Source organism: Scardinius erythrophthalmus, assembly GCF_964197995.2.
Source record: "Scardinius erythrophthalmus genome assembly, chromosome: 16".
Classification (NCBI taxonomy): Eukaryota; Metazoa; Chordata; class Actinopteri; order Cypriniformes; family Leuciscidae; genus Scardinius; species Scardinius erythrophthalmus.
In genome coordinates, this window is record NC_138236.1 from 22,512,139 (window position 1) to 22,529,075 (window position 16,937).

General features: G+C 45.0%; 1 protein-coding gene across 1 annotated transcript; it reads left to right on the forward strand.

Moving 5' to 3' along the window:
• Positions 1–33: 33 nt before the first annotated feature.
• dap3 (death associated protein 3) lies at positions 34–15,555 on the forward strand. The gene is made up of 13 exons (XM_081388652.1): positions 34–235; positions 542–583; positions 690–815; positions 934–1,035; positions 10,617–10,725; positions 10,817–10,909; positions 10,989–11,119; positions 11,646–11,726; positions 11,893–12,066; positions 12,172–12,231; positions 12,646–12,735; positions 14,398–14,515; positions 15,373–15,555. The coding sequence occupies exons 2-13, from the start codon at positions 545–547 to the stop codon at positions 15,456–15,458; spliced, it is 1,209 nt and encodes a 402-aa protein (XP_081244778.1). The 5' UTR covers positions 34–235; positions 542–544; the 3' UTR covers positions 15,459–15,555.
• The last annotated feature ends 1,382 nt before the right edge of the window (positions 15,556–16,937 follow it).

A 16,937-nucleotide genomic window follows, 5' to 3' on the forward strand; every position in this document is an offset into this window, starting at 1 on the left:
TAATTCAAATCTGATTCTTACCAGCCAAACCTTGACCTCTTGGTCATACGTCTTCGTCATTTGCGTAATGACGTAACTTCCGACGTCGGTTGAAACAATGATGGCGACCTCCATCGGCCGTGGCCCATGACAGCACGACCGGTCGCAGCAATCAGCAATACGTAGTTATCGCTTTACATGTAGCATTTTACTGACAAGTAGTTTTCCAAGCATCTGACGACTTTTTATCCTAGTGGTAAGTCATTGTCTTATTTCGTTTTTTGTACATGGTGTAGCAGCCGCATCATACCTCATGCACTTTCATGCAGCAAGCATTTCTCTCGCAAGGTGAAAGACATGAAGATCTACCAGACTCTCTCTGAGAATAACATTATAGGAATTAATTTCGGCAAATATATTTACTTAATGTCCGTAATTAGACGCTTGCATAACACATCATCAGCTTAACAGTTTTAATGTGAGCATAGATTGTCAACCTGATTACATTAATAGAACATCTCTGGTTAAATATAGGCTACTAATTGATTCGCTTTTGTTTCAGAATATGAATCTGCACAAACTGTCCGCGCGATTGCGCCCTACAGTAAGTTTCATTAACCTTTCATATATATATATATCTGTAAAATATACTTAAGTTAAAACATTTTACAGGACAGATCACTCATAACAATAAATGATGTCATATTTAGGTCACACAGAAATTCAGACATCTCCACACCCAAGGAAGTGGCCGGCAGCTGGAGGCGGTTGTTGCAGAAACATCATCAGCTGAGCTGAATCCGCTGTCAGTCTTCAGAACTTCAGAGCAGGATCCGGTACGTCCTAAAAACTTATGGAATGTACAGCATGGAAAATATGTTATGGAAAGCTCAAAGCTCTTTATGTTGTGACATTCCGTCCTCCTCGCCAACCCTCTCTTTCTTTCTTTCTCAGGCATGCCATTCGGAAAGACATACTGGGCAATTCTACACAATCCCCCCAGCTCATATCCAAAAACTCTTCCCCCATGGACTGCCTCCACGTTTCCAGTTGCAGGTTTGGAAACCTCCGTGAAGTTGGCACCCCATAAAACGAAATCATTTCCAAAACTATGCCATTCGTTTGTGCTGCGTTTGTGCTGATTTGTGCCGCAAAAACCAACGTTTGTGCTGGTTTCGTGTTTGAGATATTGAACATTCTTTTTTGGGTTGCGTGACGTCACTCTCCACCCCATGTCCTTCAAATCGCTCCAAACCGGTGTCATTCGTTTGTGCTCGGTTTGTGCTGGTTTGTGCCGTTAAAACAAACACTGTATCTGTTTTCCTTTCGCAGATATAACAAATTTAATTCGGGAGCTGTGACGTCACTCTCCACCCCACCTCATCTAAATCGCTCCAAACCGGTGTCGTTCGTTTGTGCTCGATTTGTGCTGGTTTGTGCCGTTGAAAGAAACAGTGCAACTACGATCCCCTCTTAAACATAAAAAAAATAAACTTTTTAAGTACAGTTACATAACTGTCCACCCCATATGGTCCAAATCGTTGCAAAACTGTGCCGCTCGTTTGTGCTCGATTTGTGCCGGTTTGTGCCGTTACGATGAACATTGTATCTCTTTCCCCTCCTTAGAAATAACACATTGGATTCGGGACAGTGACGTCACTCTCCACCCCATGCTGTCCAAATCGCCCCAAACCGGTGCTTTTTGTTTGTGCTCGATTTGTGCTGTTTTGTGCCGTAGAAATAACCATCATAAATGATTCCATTCTTTAGACATCACAAAATCTTTGGAGGAGTAGTAACGTCACGCAAGCAAGCCGCGCTCTCCATCCATCTCGTCTACAAACCTGTCCGGTTCGTTTGTGCTCGCACAGGGCCGCAGCTGTCAGTGTTCTTTTCTTTAGATATGGGAATGTTTTATTTTAGATTTGTGCTATTGACATTTGGTCTTTATATAATCACCAATGCACTACGATATGTAATGTATAGGCTACTGTCACTACTCTGGCTGTAAGCTACGTGTGACTGAGGCTTAATTTTGTATTAAAATAAATTAAAATAACCAATAAAAAAAAATAAATGTATTAAAAAAAATTGTGTAGTGTCTTAAGTTTTCTGAATAGGCCTACTTTTAACAGCTTTCAGTGCCTGTTTGTGCTGTAAAAAGTTTCGTTTGTGCTGCTTCGGTCTTTTAGATATTAAAATCTATGAATCTATTATAATCTATAAAATCTAAAATATTAAAAATTTGGTCATTCTGTTGGCACTCAAGGCACTCCAAATTCAACCCAAATAGGCTCGTTCGTTTGTGCTTCGTTTGTGTTGGTTTGTGCCAGTATAATTTCCGTTTGTGCTGCATCGGCCTTTAAAATATTAGGCATAGACAATGACGTCATTTGTGCTGGTTTGTGCTGCAAAACGTGTCGTTTGTGTCATGTCATTATATTTTCTGAGGTCACTCAGGTTTCACGGTTTCCACAAAAAAATATTAAACATAAATAAAAAAAAACAAGCAATGTGTAGGCCTAGGCCTATTAAAATATAAGAGCATTTCTTAACTGAGCAGTGAGCACCAATAATTGAGCACAAAATCAACATCTTACGATTTCTAAAGAATAATGTGACATTGAAAACGTACTCGGTTACTAACGTAACCTCGGTTCTCTCTAGAAGAGGGAACGAGTACTGCGTTTTATCAAAACGCTACGGGAAAAGTCTCTTTTCACGAAACACTGAAGCAAAAAATGATCCTTTAATTTTCATATGTAAAACGCGTTGCGGCAGCAGCAGACAGCTATGGCGAGACGGCTTGCTCGCTCATTGGCTGCTCTGCGGCAACTGCTTAAGCCTATCGAGCGAGGCCTGGGATGACATCAGGCCAATGAGGGCGCTTCGCGCCCTCCTCGCCACTTCCCGCCGAAACGGGCGTGGCTTACCTCTATAAAAGGAGCTCGAGAAGGCTGACTCACTTGATTTTGATCGCCGAAGCGAACCAGAGTGAACCGTACGCACGGCAGAGAACGCAGTACTCGTTCCCTCTTCTAGAGAGAACCGAGGTTACGTTAGTAACCGAGTACGTTCTCTTACGAGAGTCCTCTCGTACTGCGTTTTATCAAAACGCTACGGGAACCCCTTGCAAAACGCCGTGCGTGCTGGGATAGAAAACACTGATCACCGGAAGCTTTTTCAGGCATACAGTGCATAATCACCAGATTGACTCACACAGAGTCAGGGAATAAGGGTGAGAGCCTTAATTCCCTAAACTTTAGCGTCGTAGAAAAAACATGTCCACAGACGCAAGTATAATCATCACATAGACAGGGTAGGGAACCTGAACTAATGCGGAAAATGTGGGTCTTACACAGTTCTGCCCAAGATAGTCGGTAGCGCATGGCGCATGAGTTTCAGCGGTCTGACTAGACGGCCGGACAGATTACACCGACAAAAGCTTAGCCTGCAAGGCGGGAACCTCTAGGTTATAAAACCTGATAAATGTAGACGGCGAGGCCCAACCTGCCGCCGTACATATATCCTGTAGGGAAATCCCGCTGGACCAAGCCCACGAAGAAGCAACGCTTCTCGTAGAGTGCGCTCTGACTCCCAACGGGCATGGAATGCCCTTGGCAGTATAAGCCAGCGCTATGGCGTCAACTATCCATCTGGATAGACTTTGTTTCGAAACAGCCATTCCTTTGGAACGTCCGCTTAACGAGACAAAGAGCTGCTCTGTCTGTCTGAAGACAGCAGAGCGGGACATATAAGCTCTTAAAGCCCTAACAGGGCAAAGAAAACTCGAGTCCCCTTCCTCACTCGATGCCGGCAGGGCAGCCAGGGATATGACCTGAGCCCGAAAAGGCGTGTTGAGGGATTTCGGCACATAGCCATGCTTAGGTTTGAGTATGACTTTAGAGTCATTAGGACCAAACTCCAAGCACGCCGGGCTCACAGAGAGCGCGTGCAGGTCGCCTATGCGCTTCACTGAAGCGAGAGCCATCAAAAACACTGTTTTGACAAATGTTTGAGGCTAATAGACTGGATAGGCTCGAAAGGGGCACCTTTCATGGCCGCTAGGACCGTAGAAAGGTCCCACAAAGGAACTGAAGGAGGTCTGGGCGGATTCAGTCTCCTAGCTCCCCTGAGGAAGCGGATGACTAAATCATTCCTTCCCAGCGACTGACCCAGCGTTGAACCAAAGAACGCTGAAATAGCCGCCACATACACTTTGAGCGTGGAAGGGGATCTGCCCTTATCCAACAGCTCTTGTAGGAAGGAGAGAACCTCCGTTACCTCACATTCGAGGGGTGAAATGCTCCGAGCTGTACACCAGCCGGAGAAAACCGACCACTTCGAAGCATAAAGCCGCCGTGTCGACGGTGCTCTAGCCTGAGTGATGGTATTCACGACTCCCTCTGTGAGACCAACGGGTATCCGTTGAGCACCCACACATGAAGGGACCACAGTTCCGGGTGTGGGTGCCAAATCGAGCCCCCGGCCTGCGAGAGGAGATCTCTCCTCAACGGCAGTGGCCATGGAGCGACATCTGCCAACTGCATCAGAACTGGGAACCATATCTGGTTCTCCCAGAACGGAGCTACAAGCAGGACTGGGCATTTCGTTTCCCTGACCCGTTCCAGCACCTGTGGCAGGAGGGAGACGGGGGGAAAAGCGTATAACGGGCAGCGCGGCCACCTCCGGGACAGCGCGCTGTCGGTCTTTGAAAAGAACGCGGGGCAGTGCGTGTTTTCGCGAGACGCGAAAAGGTCCATCTCCGCTCTGCCGAATCTCTCCCACAACAGCCGGACTGTTTGTGGGTGTAGAGACCATTCGCCCGGGGGAACATTGTTCCTGGACAGTCTGTCTGGGCCCACATTCTGAAGCCCAGGTACATGCACTGCTCTCAGCGAGCGTAAGTTGTGCTGAGCCCATAAAAGGAGGCGTTTCGCCAGCCTGTACAGGGATATGGATTTCAGACCGCCCTGGCGATTTATGTAGGACACCACAGCCATGTTGTCCGAACGGACTATGACGTGTTCGTCCTTGATGCGGGGACAAAAACGCGTCATCGCGTTGTGCACTGCCAGCATTTCTAGGCAGTTTATGTGTAGGAGCTTTTCTCATTCCGACCACAGGCCGAAGAACGGTCTGCCCTCGAGCAGAGCTCCCCATCCCGAGGTGGATGCGTCTGTCGACACCATCCTCACTCTCGAGGAAGTCCCCAGGCTTACACCTGATTGGTACCAGTCGTCCGCCGTCCAAGGCGCCAGGGCTGAAACACAGCTCTGATCGACCTTGAGGCGTAATCGACCGGTCGCCCACGCTCTGCGCGGTACCCGCGTTTTCAACCAGAACTGCAGCGGGCGCATGCGGAGCAAGCCCAGCCGGAGAACTGACGATGCTGAAGCCATGAGACCCAGCATCTTTTGAAACTTCCTGAGCGGGGTGACAGCGCCGCGGCGGAAAGACCTCGCCGCGCGCTGAATGATCAACACGCGCTGTGGTGACAGCCGCGCTGTCATAGACTGTGAGTCCAGAACGACGCCCAGAAACAAAATCGTTTGACTGGGGTTCAATGAACTCTTTGTCCAGTTGACTGTGATACCAAGATTCTCGAGGTGATCGAGTAAAATGGTTCTGTGCTCCACGAGCTGTGACCGTGATTGAGCTAGGATCAACCAGTCGTCCAAATAGTTCAGCACTCGCATGCCTCTGAGTCTGAGAGGAGCGAGCGCTGCGTCCATGCATTTCGTAAATGTACGGGGTGCTAGGGACAAGCCGAATGGCAGGACTGTATACTGGTATGTCTGACCCTCGAAGGCGAATCTCAAGTATCGCCTGTGGTGTGACGCTATTTGTATTTGAAAATACGCGTCCTTCAGATCTATTGACATGAACCAGTCTTCTCGGCGAACATGCGCGAGAATTTTGCTGGTTGTGAGCATTTTGAAACTGCGTTTCACCAATACTCTGTTCAACCGTCTTAGATCCAGTATGGGTCTGATACCGCCGTCCTTTTTGGGGACTAGAAAGTATCTGCTGTATAGCCCCCCTTCGCTTAGAGCTGGGGGAACGCGCTCTATCGCCCCTTTGCTTATCAGTTTTGATATTTCGGCTCGAAGTAGGTGAGCTACTTCCAACGAGACCGTAGTTTCGACGCGCGCTATGAAGCGGGGAGGGCGTCGACAAAACTGTAGCGAGAAGCCTCTCTTTATAATGCCTAGCACCCAGTCCGAAACCCCTGGGAGCGCTGCCCATGCTTCTGCATGGCTGGCTAGGGGCTGGATACGGAGCGCACTCTGATCGCTGTGCGACAGAGGTGCTTCGGGGGATACAAACATAGGCGTTATGCCTGTGGCATTTGAGGCGGGGCGCGCGCTTAATACAGCGGGCGAGACGCTCGTCCTCGACCTTACTACAGTGCTTAGCTGAGTGAGGGAGGACTGAGAAAGTCTCATAGGACCCATGTGAGCGAGTAGATGTGGGCTGGGAGCGGGCACATTTACTGCTTTGGGCGCGGCGTCTGCCTGAGCAGAGCGCGCGCTCACAGTTCTCGTTTTTACAGAGAGCCTGTGATGTGTTAGACATAGTGTTCGTGGGCACTGGGAAGTGGGCACTCTCACTATGCTGGAAGCGCAACCGACCTGAGTCGATTTTATGTGCGCGGGCCCTACGTGTAGGGCTGTGCTTATGTGTAGTGATGGGCACTGAGGAGTGGGCATCGAGACTACATTTATAGCACCATCGGCCGTGGCCGGGACACCAGAAAATACACTCTTTTTGAGATTTATCTGGGTAGCCGTGAGAACGGCTTTTGTGTGCAGGCAAGCGGGTGGCAGTGCAGGCTTGCTCTCTGCAGAAAACACTGGAACAGTCGCAAACCTTGGGACTGAAACAGCGGGGCGCTTGGGTGGGAGGCCGGCCGCAACGGGACTCACACACCTGCGCTTTCCCAGGCTTGCTAGGACTTCTTCGGCACTTCCGGTTTTACCACAACCCTCGATCGCGGCCCGCGCGAAGAGGGGCGCCGGGCGCCGGACCGAGAGCGGGGCCTCGAGCTGCGCTGTTGTGGCTGCTGCGAAGAGGCGGCCGAAGGCGGGGGCTGAGGCTGAGAGCTCCGCGGGGTCCGTTTGTCACGAACCGCTGCAGAACCGGAGCGCTTCGGCAGGAAGTGCTTGAAGGCTTGAGACGCTTTCTGGGCCTCGGTAAATCTCTCCACGAACTCGGAGAGAGAAGAACCAAAAAGGCCGGTGGAAGACAGCGGGGCATCGAGAAACGCAGTGCGCTCGGAATCGGCCATCTCCGTGAGCGTCAGCCATAAGTGCCTCTCAGCGACAGTGGCGGAAGCCATACACCGTCCCATGGCTTGTGCGGCGGCTTTAGTAGCTCGGAGCGTGAGATCTGAAGCGCTCCTTAAATCCGCGATGCAGATAGCGTCAGGTCCCATCTCGTCCAGCTTACGGAGGAGATCACCCTGGTAAATCTGCAGCGTAGCCATGGTGTGTAGCGATGACGCGGCCTGCCCAGCGGTGGAGAAAATTCGCGCGAGCAGCGTCGACGTCATGCAGCAGGCTTTGGAAGGCAACACCGGTTTAGTCCGCCGTCCAGCAGAGGGCGGGCAAAGGTGGGTCGCTATCGCCTGTTCCACCGGCGGAAGAGAGAGGTAGCCTCGGTCACTGGCATTATCCAGAGAGGAAAATGCGGGTGACACAGATGAGCGCGTCCGCGCAGAGTAGGGCGCGTTCCAAGCCTTCGCAACTTCTTCATGTAACTCAGGAAGAAAAGGAGCGGGCTTAGATTCCGGAGAAGTGCGCTCACCAGGGAGGAAGCTACCATCCAGCCGGGTTCGAGAGGGGGGCTCCGGTGCAGACCACTCGAGGCCGAGGCTCGCCGCGGCCAGCGCGAGTACCCGCATGAGCTCCGTCTCTATGTTGGCTCTCGTTGAGGGCTTGCGGGCAGGAGGCGCGAGATCCTCAAAGCTCGCCCAATCCTCGCTGCCTGAAGCTAGCAGAGAGCAGGAATCCTTCTCCCCCGACGCGGCCTCTGAACCGACTTCCTCTGATGAAGCGGCGGCAGACTGCGGGCGCTGGGCATCAGGAAGTGATTCGAGAGAGGCCGGTGAAGCTGGCGGGCGAACCGGCGAGCTTGGTCGGGCTGGAGCGGGTTCCGGGACCCGCTGCGAGCGGCGCTTCTTACGGCGCGGCATCGCGGCGGTGAATGCAGGCTTGGAAAAGGATGCCAGGCGAGTCCTCAGAGTCACCATCGGCAAAAGCTCGCAGTGAGGGCATCCGCCGTCAGCGAGCGCGAGCGCTGCATGGTCCTCACCCAGGCAGGAAACACAGATGACGTGCTTGTCTCCCTCGGTGAGTGGGGCTCGGCACGAGCCGCAGGAAGGCATCTTTAAAAAGACGCAGCTCTTTTAGGGGTGAGTGTTGCAGAGAACACACACACACACACACAGAAAAGCAATAGTATGAAAGGATATAGGCGCCGGAAAGCGCAGCAGGTACGGCTGTAGAAGGCGGCGTTGGCCAGCGGCTTCGAGGGCTCGTCCCGCTGATGTGCTTGCTTCAACGACGCTGCTTCCGTGATCCAGCGATGCGTGCGCTTCGCTGAAGAGATTAAAATCAAGTGAGTCAGCCTTCTCGAGCTCCTTTTATAGAGGTAAGCCACGCCCGTTTCGGCGGGAAGTGGCGAGGAGGGCGCGAAGCGCCCTCATTGGCCTGATGTCATCCCAGGCCTCGCTCGATAGGCTTAAGCAGTTGCCGCAGAGCAGCCAATGAGCGAGCAAGCCGTCTCGCCATAGCTGTCTGCTGCTGCCGCAACGCGTTTTACATATATGAAAATTAAAGGATAATTTTTTGCTTCAGTGTTTCGTGAAAAGAGACTTTTCCCGTAGCGTTTTGATAAAACGCAGTACGAGAGGACTCTCGTAAGAGAACTGGAGTAATGATACAGAAAATTCAGCTTTGACATTACAGGAATAAATTACATTTTAATTACATTAAAACTGAAAAAAATATCACATTAAAATATCTAGGCTATTTATAGGCTAATCGTTTTTCACAATGCAGTGTTGTGCAAGTTACTTCCAAACTGTTATACATTATACTTTGTTACTTTTTACCAGCACAAACGAAGCACAAACGAACGAGCCTATTTGGGTTGAATTTGGAGTGCCTTGAGTGCCAACAGAATGACCAAATTTTTAATATTTTAGATTTTATAGATTATAATAGATTCATAGATTTTAATATCTAAAAGACCGAAGCAGCACAAACGAAACTTTTTACAGCACAAACAGGCACTGTAAGCTGTTAAAAGTAGGCCTATTCAGAAAACTTAAGACACTACACAATTTTTTTTAATACATTTATTTTTTTTTATTGGTTATTTTAATTTATTTTAATACAAAATTAAGCCTCAGTCACACGTAGCTTACAGCCAGAGTAGTGACAGTAGCCTATACATTACATATCGTAGTGCATTGGTGATTATATAAAGACCAAATGTCAATAGCACAAATCTAAAATAAAACATTCCCATATCTAAAGAAAAGAACACTGACAGCTGCGGCCCTGTGCGAGCACAAACGAACCGGACAGGTTTGTAGACGAGATGGATGGAGAGCGCGGCTTGCTTGCGTGACGTTACTACTCCTCCAAAGATTTTGTGATGTCTAAAGAATGGAATCATTTATGATGGTTATTTCTACGGCACAAAACAGCACAAATCGAGCACAAACAAAAAGCACCGGTTTGGGGCGATTTGGACGGCATGGGGTGGAGAGTGACGTCACTGTCCCGAATCCAATGTGTTATTTCTAAGGAGGGGAAAGAGATACAATGTTCATCGTAACGGCACAAACCGAGCACAAACGAGCGGCACAGTTTTGCAACGATTTGGACCATATGGGGTGGACAGTTATGTAACTGTACTTAAAAAGTTTATTTTTTTTATGTTTAAGAGGGGATCGTAGTTGCACTGTTTCTTTCAACGGCACAAACCAGCACAAATCGAGCACAAACGAACGACACCGGTTTGGAGCGATTTAGATGAGGTGGGGTGGAGAGTGACGTCACAGCTCCCGAATTAAATGTGTTATATCTGCGAAAGGAAAACAGATACAGTGTTTGTTTTAACGGCACAAACCAGCACAAATCGAGCACAAACGAACGACACCGGTTTGGAGCGATTTAGATGAGGTGGGGTGGAGAGTGACGTCACAGCTCCCGAATTAAATTTGTTATATCTGCGAAAGGAAAACAGATACAGTGTTTGTTTTAACGGCACAAACCGAGCACAAACGAATGACACCGGTTTGGAGCGATTTGAAGGACATGGGGTGGAGAGTGACGTCACGCAACCCAAAAAAGAATGTTCAATATCTCAAACACGAAACCAGCACAAACGTTGGTTTTTGCGGCACAAATCAGCACAAACGCAGCACAAACGAATGGCATAGTTTTGGAAATGATTTCGTTTTATGGGGTGCCAACTTCACGGAGGTGGTTTGGAAACAGTATAGCACTTTAGTATAGATTTAATATAGTCTGAATAGAAATGGCATGATGTTTGTGGTTGAAGTTGCCTGGACGTGTTAGTGCTCTTATACATGTCTAATACATGTTGGTACTCTTGTTTAGGTTAAGACGTTTAATGAAGGCTGCGTGATGGTGAGGCCGCCGGCGCTGGAGCTTATCTCATATCTTAAAAGAGCTGATTACAGCAATCCCCCCCTGCGTTGTATACTCTGTATCCTCAAACAGAAAATTCCCAGTGAGCCGTTTTACTTTGTGCATATTCCTCTTCCATATTTCACACATTCCTTGACAATGTGCTTTAGATGGAGATACTGGCTCTGGAAAGACCCTGTCTTTGTGTCACGCCCTGCATTACTGTTACACTCAGGGCTGGCTGATCCTGCACATACCTGATGGTGAGCTGCACTTACTCAATCAAAATGCAAGATGAGGTGAAGTTTGGAGTCTGATGATGTTGTGATGTTCTCTCTGTAGCTCATCTGTGGGTCAAGAACTGTAAAGAGCTTCTACCCTCTTCTTCTCGCCCCTCACGCTTTGACCAGCCGATCCAGGCTTCCCAATGGCTGAAGAACTTCAGAATCACCAATGAACGCTTTTTATCCAAGGTACAACTCAATGTGTTTATAAGGGTTTATAGATCACCTTACCACACTGTCTGGTCCACGGAACAAATTATATAAATAAAAAAACTACCTGTTAAAAGTTTTGGATCGGTAAGATTTTTAATGTTTTAAAAAAGTATTTTCTGCTCACCAAGGCTGCATTTTTAAAATAAATTATATGAAGTATATGAAGAGTTCAGATGCAAAAGCCTCTAAGTGCCATCTGAAATTTTCTTCTAGAATGATAATTTTAATCAAGCTTATATATTTAATTTCATTAATTTCACTTAAATGACAATTAATAGGTCATTTGCATTGCCATTTAAGTGAAATTACTGAACTTAAATATACGAGTTTGATAAAAAAGATCATTCTAGAAGAATTTTTTTTTTTTTTTTTTTACTAAATATGGAATATCTCCCTCCATGTGTATGTAAAGATATGTTATTGATCACTTATAATATTTATTTCAGTTAAATATTTTTATCTTTTATCGAGCTGCTCTGATGTCAATCTGATCAATTGACAGATAAAGACAACTCAGCGATATGTGTGGACAAAGAGAGAAAGCACTGAGAAGGGGCAGCCTTTAGGGGAGCTTGTTGATCAGGTGAGTTTTCTTCATCATCTTCATCAAATAATTTCCCATTTCTATTACCTTAAATTGAGGATGTCATAAACTTTGTCTTTGTCACCTTGTTTTATTATTTTATTCTTGTATATGCATGAATTATTTCATGTTTATTGTTGTAATAATTTGATTTTAATTTGATCAGGGTGTGAATCGCATGAAGAGCAGCAGTGATGTGGTGGGTGCAGTGATGCGAGAGCTGAGGCTTCAGGCAGGGGGCGCCACTGATGGCGAGGGGGCCTTTAAACTGGCCGTGGCTGTGGATGGAGTAAACGCTCTGTGGGGAAAAACATCTCTAAAAAAGGAAGACAAGACCATGGTACGTTGGCATAAATTAGCCAGTATTAAGTATGAATTCTTACATTTTTAAAAAACATTATTATATTAATGTTATTAAATAATTAGTATCATTCATTTTATGCAGTGTGAGCCAGAGGAACTGACTCTGATTCATAATCTGAGGAAGATGATGAAAAACGATTGGGTAAAAAAAACCTCTCACTTAATATTATAATACAGATTGAACTCTCAGTGAGTTGTTTACTCTCAATTTAAGGCCTGTTCACACCAAGAAAGTATAACTATATGATAACTATATTAGCGTCCACACCAGCGGATAAGATCGTTCAGTTTATTCTGTTTATAAGTTTGCTGTTTTAAAGCAGGATGGATTCTGATTGGCTGTCAATGTTTTTATCGTTCATCAGCTGGAAAAAGTCCTTCTGAGAGTGATTTCAACTATATCGTTTCACTGTCATTATCGTTATAGTTGTGGTGTGGACTCTGCTGTTCTTTTATATTTAGAATGATTCTTAGAACTAACTCTTTATCGTCATCGATCTAGTTATCTTCCTAGGTGTGAACGTGTTTACTTTCACTTTATATTGCTCTGTTATAGAGTGGAGGTGCCATTCTCACAGCACTGTCTCAGACCGGGTCCCTGTTCAAGCCACGGTCTGCTTACCTTCCCAATGAGTTACTAGGAGAGGTCTGCATCCCTCACACACAAAAGCTCATTATGCCTTTTTTTTCATTAAAGGAGAAATCTGGTCAATTTTAACTTTGAGATAATTTTTTTGTAAATTTGGAGTGCTGTCAATACAGAGAACAACGTCAAAAATCGGTGTTGCCTACACCGTGTTATCCCTTTTAAAATTTGCACCCTGTTGACTTCAATGGGGCAAGTTTTAAAGGTCCCGTTCTTCGTGATCCCATGTTTCAAACTTTAGTTAGTGTGTAATGTTGTTGTTAGAGTATAAATAATATCTGTAAAATTAAAAAGCTCAAAGTTCAATGCCAAGCGAGATATTTTATTTAACAGAAGTTGACTACATCGAACGGTCCGTTTGGACTACATCCCTCTACTTCCTTCTTTAATGACGTCATTAAAACCGTTTTTTGACTAACCTCCGCCCACAGGAATGCTCCCTCAACTCTACCGAAATTCGTGAATGTACTTGCGCACTTCTAATAACTTACTGTGTTTACTCAGCTCTTACGGTGATTTTCTGAAGTAAAACTGACGCTTCATCTTTTGTGTGATGTACAATAAACTTTATTAAACTCATCAGTATATGTTTGATCATCATTCAGACCGCAGACTTGTAGGTTATTAATAAATAATGGATACATACAAGCAGATGACAAATACGTTACAATAACCGTAATTAAACTACTTACCTATACCTGTTTCATCTCTATACAGCACTCTGACTCTGTAGGCATTATTGTCTGACTCGAACTGAACACCATTACTGAGAGTTTCTGATATTGTCATCATTCTGTGAGATGAAATTGTCCTGAGAGAGCTCATGAAGCTCCGCCCCCTGTGTCGTCCAGCAGCAGCTCATTTGCGTTTAAAGGGCACACACTAAAACGTTTTTTTGAGCCCCAAAAAATGACAATTTAAATATGCTGTAAAAAAAATGATCTGTTGGGTATTTTGAGCTGAAACTTCACATACACACTCTGGGGACATCAGAGACTTATTTTACATCTTGTGAAAAGGGGCATAATACGGGACCTTTAAACCTGCTTCATTGAATCCAGTAATCGATTGTCGAGTTCACGCGCATAGGTTTAGTTACCTATGATCACGCGCGTGAACTCGACAATCGATTACTGTGGACTTCGACCGAAAACAGGATGTAAATACAGGTATGTGCACTGGCTGAAATAACATCACTTTTATTCATATCTTTCACATCTACTGCAGTCAGATTCACTCGTGTTCACTCTGAAGGAATCACTCACATGGCTGGGCACTTGTAATGACACATCAAGGATGTTAAGAGGCTAAAAGCTGGTTTAAAACTTGCCCCATTGAAGTCAACAGGGTGCAAATTTTAAAAAGGGGATAACACGGTGTAGGCTACACCGATTTTTGCCGTTGTTCTCTGTATTGACAGCACTCCAAATTTACAAAAAAATGTTAAAATTGACCGGAGTTCTCCTTTAAACTGCAGAGTAAATGCCCTAAGTTAACAAAGCTTTGTTTTTGCTTTTTACTTCAACAATAGACTTTGAAGCATTTGCAAAACTTTAGAGGCTGTTGCATGTATCGTCTAGATTTGTTTAAAGGGCTTAATGTATTTTCTCTTCTCACTCTTTCTCTCACTCTCTCTTGATTTCCCCTATTTCTGTCTATCAGGAGGGGTTTGATCAAATGGAACCGTTTGTGCCAGTTTCTGTGCCCATCTACAATGAGAAGGAGTTTGAGAGCTGTTATCTGTACTATTTAGACCGGAACTGGCTGCAGCATCAGCACAGTAAGTTTGTGTATTTGTGTGTCTGGAGTGCAATCACTGGCAACTGTATGTAAAGAAAATAATGTGGTCATATAAAATAAAGTTAGTACCTACAAGTTTTCAAGTCATAATTATGATTTAATGTGCATTCAAGTGATTTTTGGACTAAATAAAATGAAAGCGACAGGCAATGTCTTTTTTTCATTCTCTCTTTCACTTTCTGGCAAAGTAGGAAGCTTGTTTAGTATTAATGCTACATGGTGAACGGCAAACGATGTACATTTGGTGTGTAATTGTTTTATTTATGCAGTCTCTCTGTTTTCTAAATCTGGAGTTTTTAAATTGGGGTCTGAGAATCCCCGGGAGGGGGGTGCAAGGAAGTCCTAGGGGGTCCATGGAAATGTTTAGAGAAAAAATGTAAATAGTAAAATATTAGAATAAATACAATTAGATTTAAATAAATAAATAAAAACAGTACTATAACAGTACAGTACTATGAGTTGAAAACACGTGATATTAACTAGCTTAATAGTAACTAATATTTTCCAAATAATATTTTTACTTATTATTTATAATTACACACACACACACACACACACACACACACACACACACACACACACACATTATATATATATATATATAATTTACTTTTAAATCATAAATTTCTAAATGAGTAGTATTTTCTGACGAGATTTATAGCAATTTTATATCCACAGTACCAACAAATGCCTTTTATAAAACAGATAATTGAAAAAGCCATGTTCATGTCTGTTCATCTCGTGAATTAAGATCATTCTGTCATGACTTGAAGTCAGAATAACCTATTATGTATGTTACAAACCCCATTTTCAATATCTCTTATCTGTTACCAACAGGTCTAACTGATGAAGGAAAGAAAGAGCTCATCTTTCTCAGCAACAAAAATCCATCTATCCTGGAACGATTGTGTGCCTTCTTGTAATGCACATTTGTGTCTCTTGGATCTGTATATCATGTGAATTCAATAAACTTATAAGCATGCAGAATTTTTCATAATAAAAAAGTTGGAATAAAAACTTAAACGTTTACAGCCTTTTCTATATATATCTATATATATATCTATATATATATCTATATATATATATATATATATAAATAAATGACAAGTATCTTGAAATGGCTCTCATGAAAAACGTTGTTGTTGGAAGTCACGTGGTGGAGGAGATGGTCATGTGGCCGCCGCCGCCTCACCCGGAACTCAGTGCATGGTGTGTGATTGACTGTTTACAGCCCAGTAAAAGTGAAGAAAGTGGTCTTTTAAACAACATTTAGAGGACAGTAATTACATTAATATTTCCGTTTTTAGGCTTCGGACAAAATTTAAATACACATGCATAGCTGTCAACCCTCCTGTTTTTTTCCGGGTTTCTCACGTATTTTAACTCTTTTCCCGCTGTCTTCCCGTTTTAGTATTTTCCCGTAAAATATCCCGTATTTTTAAAAGTCTTAAAAACGGCCAGATTTTCATCCTAGGTCTTAAATTTCATTTAGTCAGGTGACAGGTCTAAAAAAGTGTTTACCCTCGTTTATTTCCAGAAACGCTGGCCGCAGAAAGTTGTTACAAAGTAGCAAAAAAGTATGGAGTTGTAGCCTACAAAGCGGAGCGCTAGATCAGGGGTCTCCAACGTCGCTCGCGTGCTACCAGTCGCTCGTGGCTTGATATGAGCTAGCTCGGCCAGACGCCGTTCACATATCGCGTCTTTTGCGCGCTCAAGTTTGTTCAAATGTAGGCGCGCGGCAAGCACGCTCATAATTGAAGCGACGCGCAATTTTTTTTTACCAGGCGCAACGAGATGAAAAAAATCTACATTTTTCAGAATGCCGCAAACGCACTGCAGGTCATGTGACAGGAACCAACCAATCACCCCTTTCCATAAAAACATTGAAAGCTCAGTCAACATGAAGGATGGGGGTGCACCCAAACACTACCAGGGCTCTCAAGTCTCACGCATTGGGCGTGAGACACACGCAATTCAACCAGTTCACACGCTCACACGCCACACCGTGTATTTCTCACGCTGAAAAGGCTATGTCAACCAAGTTGTCCTGCGAGCTTTATATATAACGTTGTATACGAGGCGCAGGCACACAAAGTGAAGTTTCCTGCCGCCAGCACGTATCTCGGCCAGATTGCGTTTGTTACAAGGCAACACAGATGCGCGAACACACGGAAGTTGACGGAACATTCTCGGCCACCGTACGTTCGTTACTAGGTAACCAACAACATCGCGTGAACACACGTCGTGATGGAGAAGGTAAGTTGGAAGAAAGGTCGTCTAACATTTTTAGGCTAGAACATTTAATATATAACCCATCGTATACATTATTATTGTTGCAGTCAAAAACTCTACAACTACTCTGCAACCAGGCCAGAAGCTTTGGCTCAGTTTGACTAGCTTAC

What these genes read in the sequence shown, in the direction of transcription:
- dap3 (XM_081388652.1), top strand. Translation starts at nt 545, where the DNA reads ATGAATCTGCACAAACTGTCCGCGCGATTGCGCCCTACA. An exon ending in ATGAACGCTTTTTATCCAAG is followed by an intron (nt 11,120 to 11,645) that starts GTACAACTCAAT and finishes ATCAATTGACAG; the next exon opens with ATAAAGACAACTCAGCGATA. An exon ending in CTGGCTGCAGCATCAGCACA is followed by an intron (nt 14,516 to 15,372) that starts GTAAGTTTGTGT and finishes TGTTACCAACAG; the next exon opens with GTCTAACTGATGAAGGAAAG.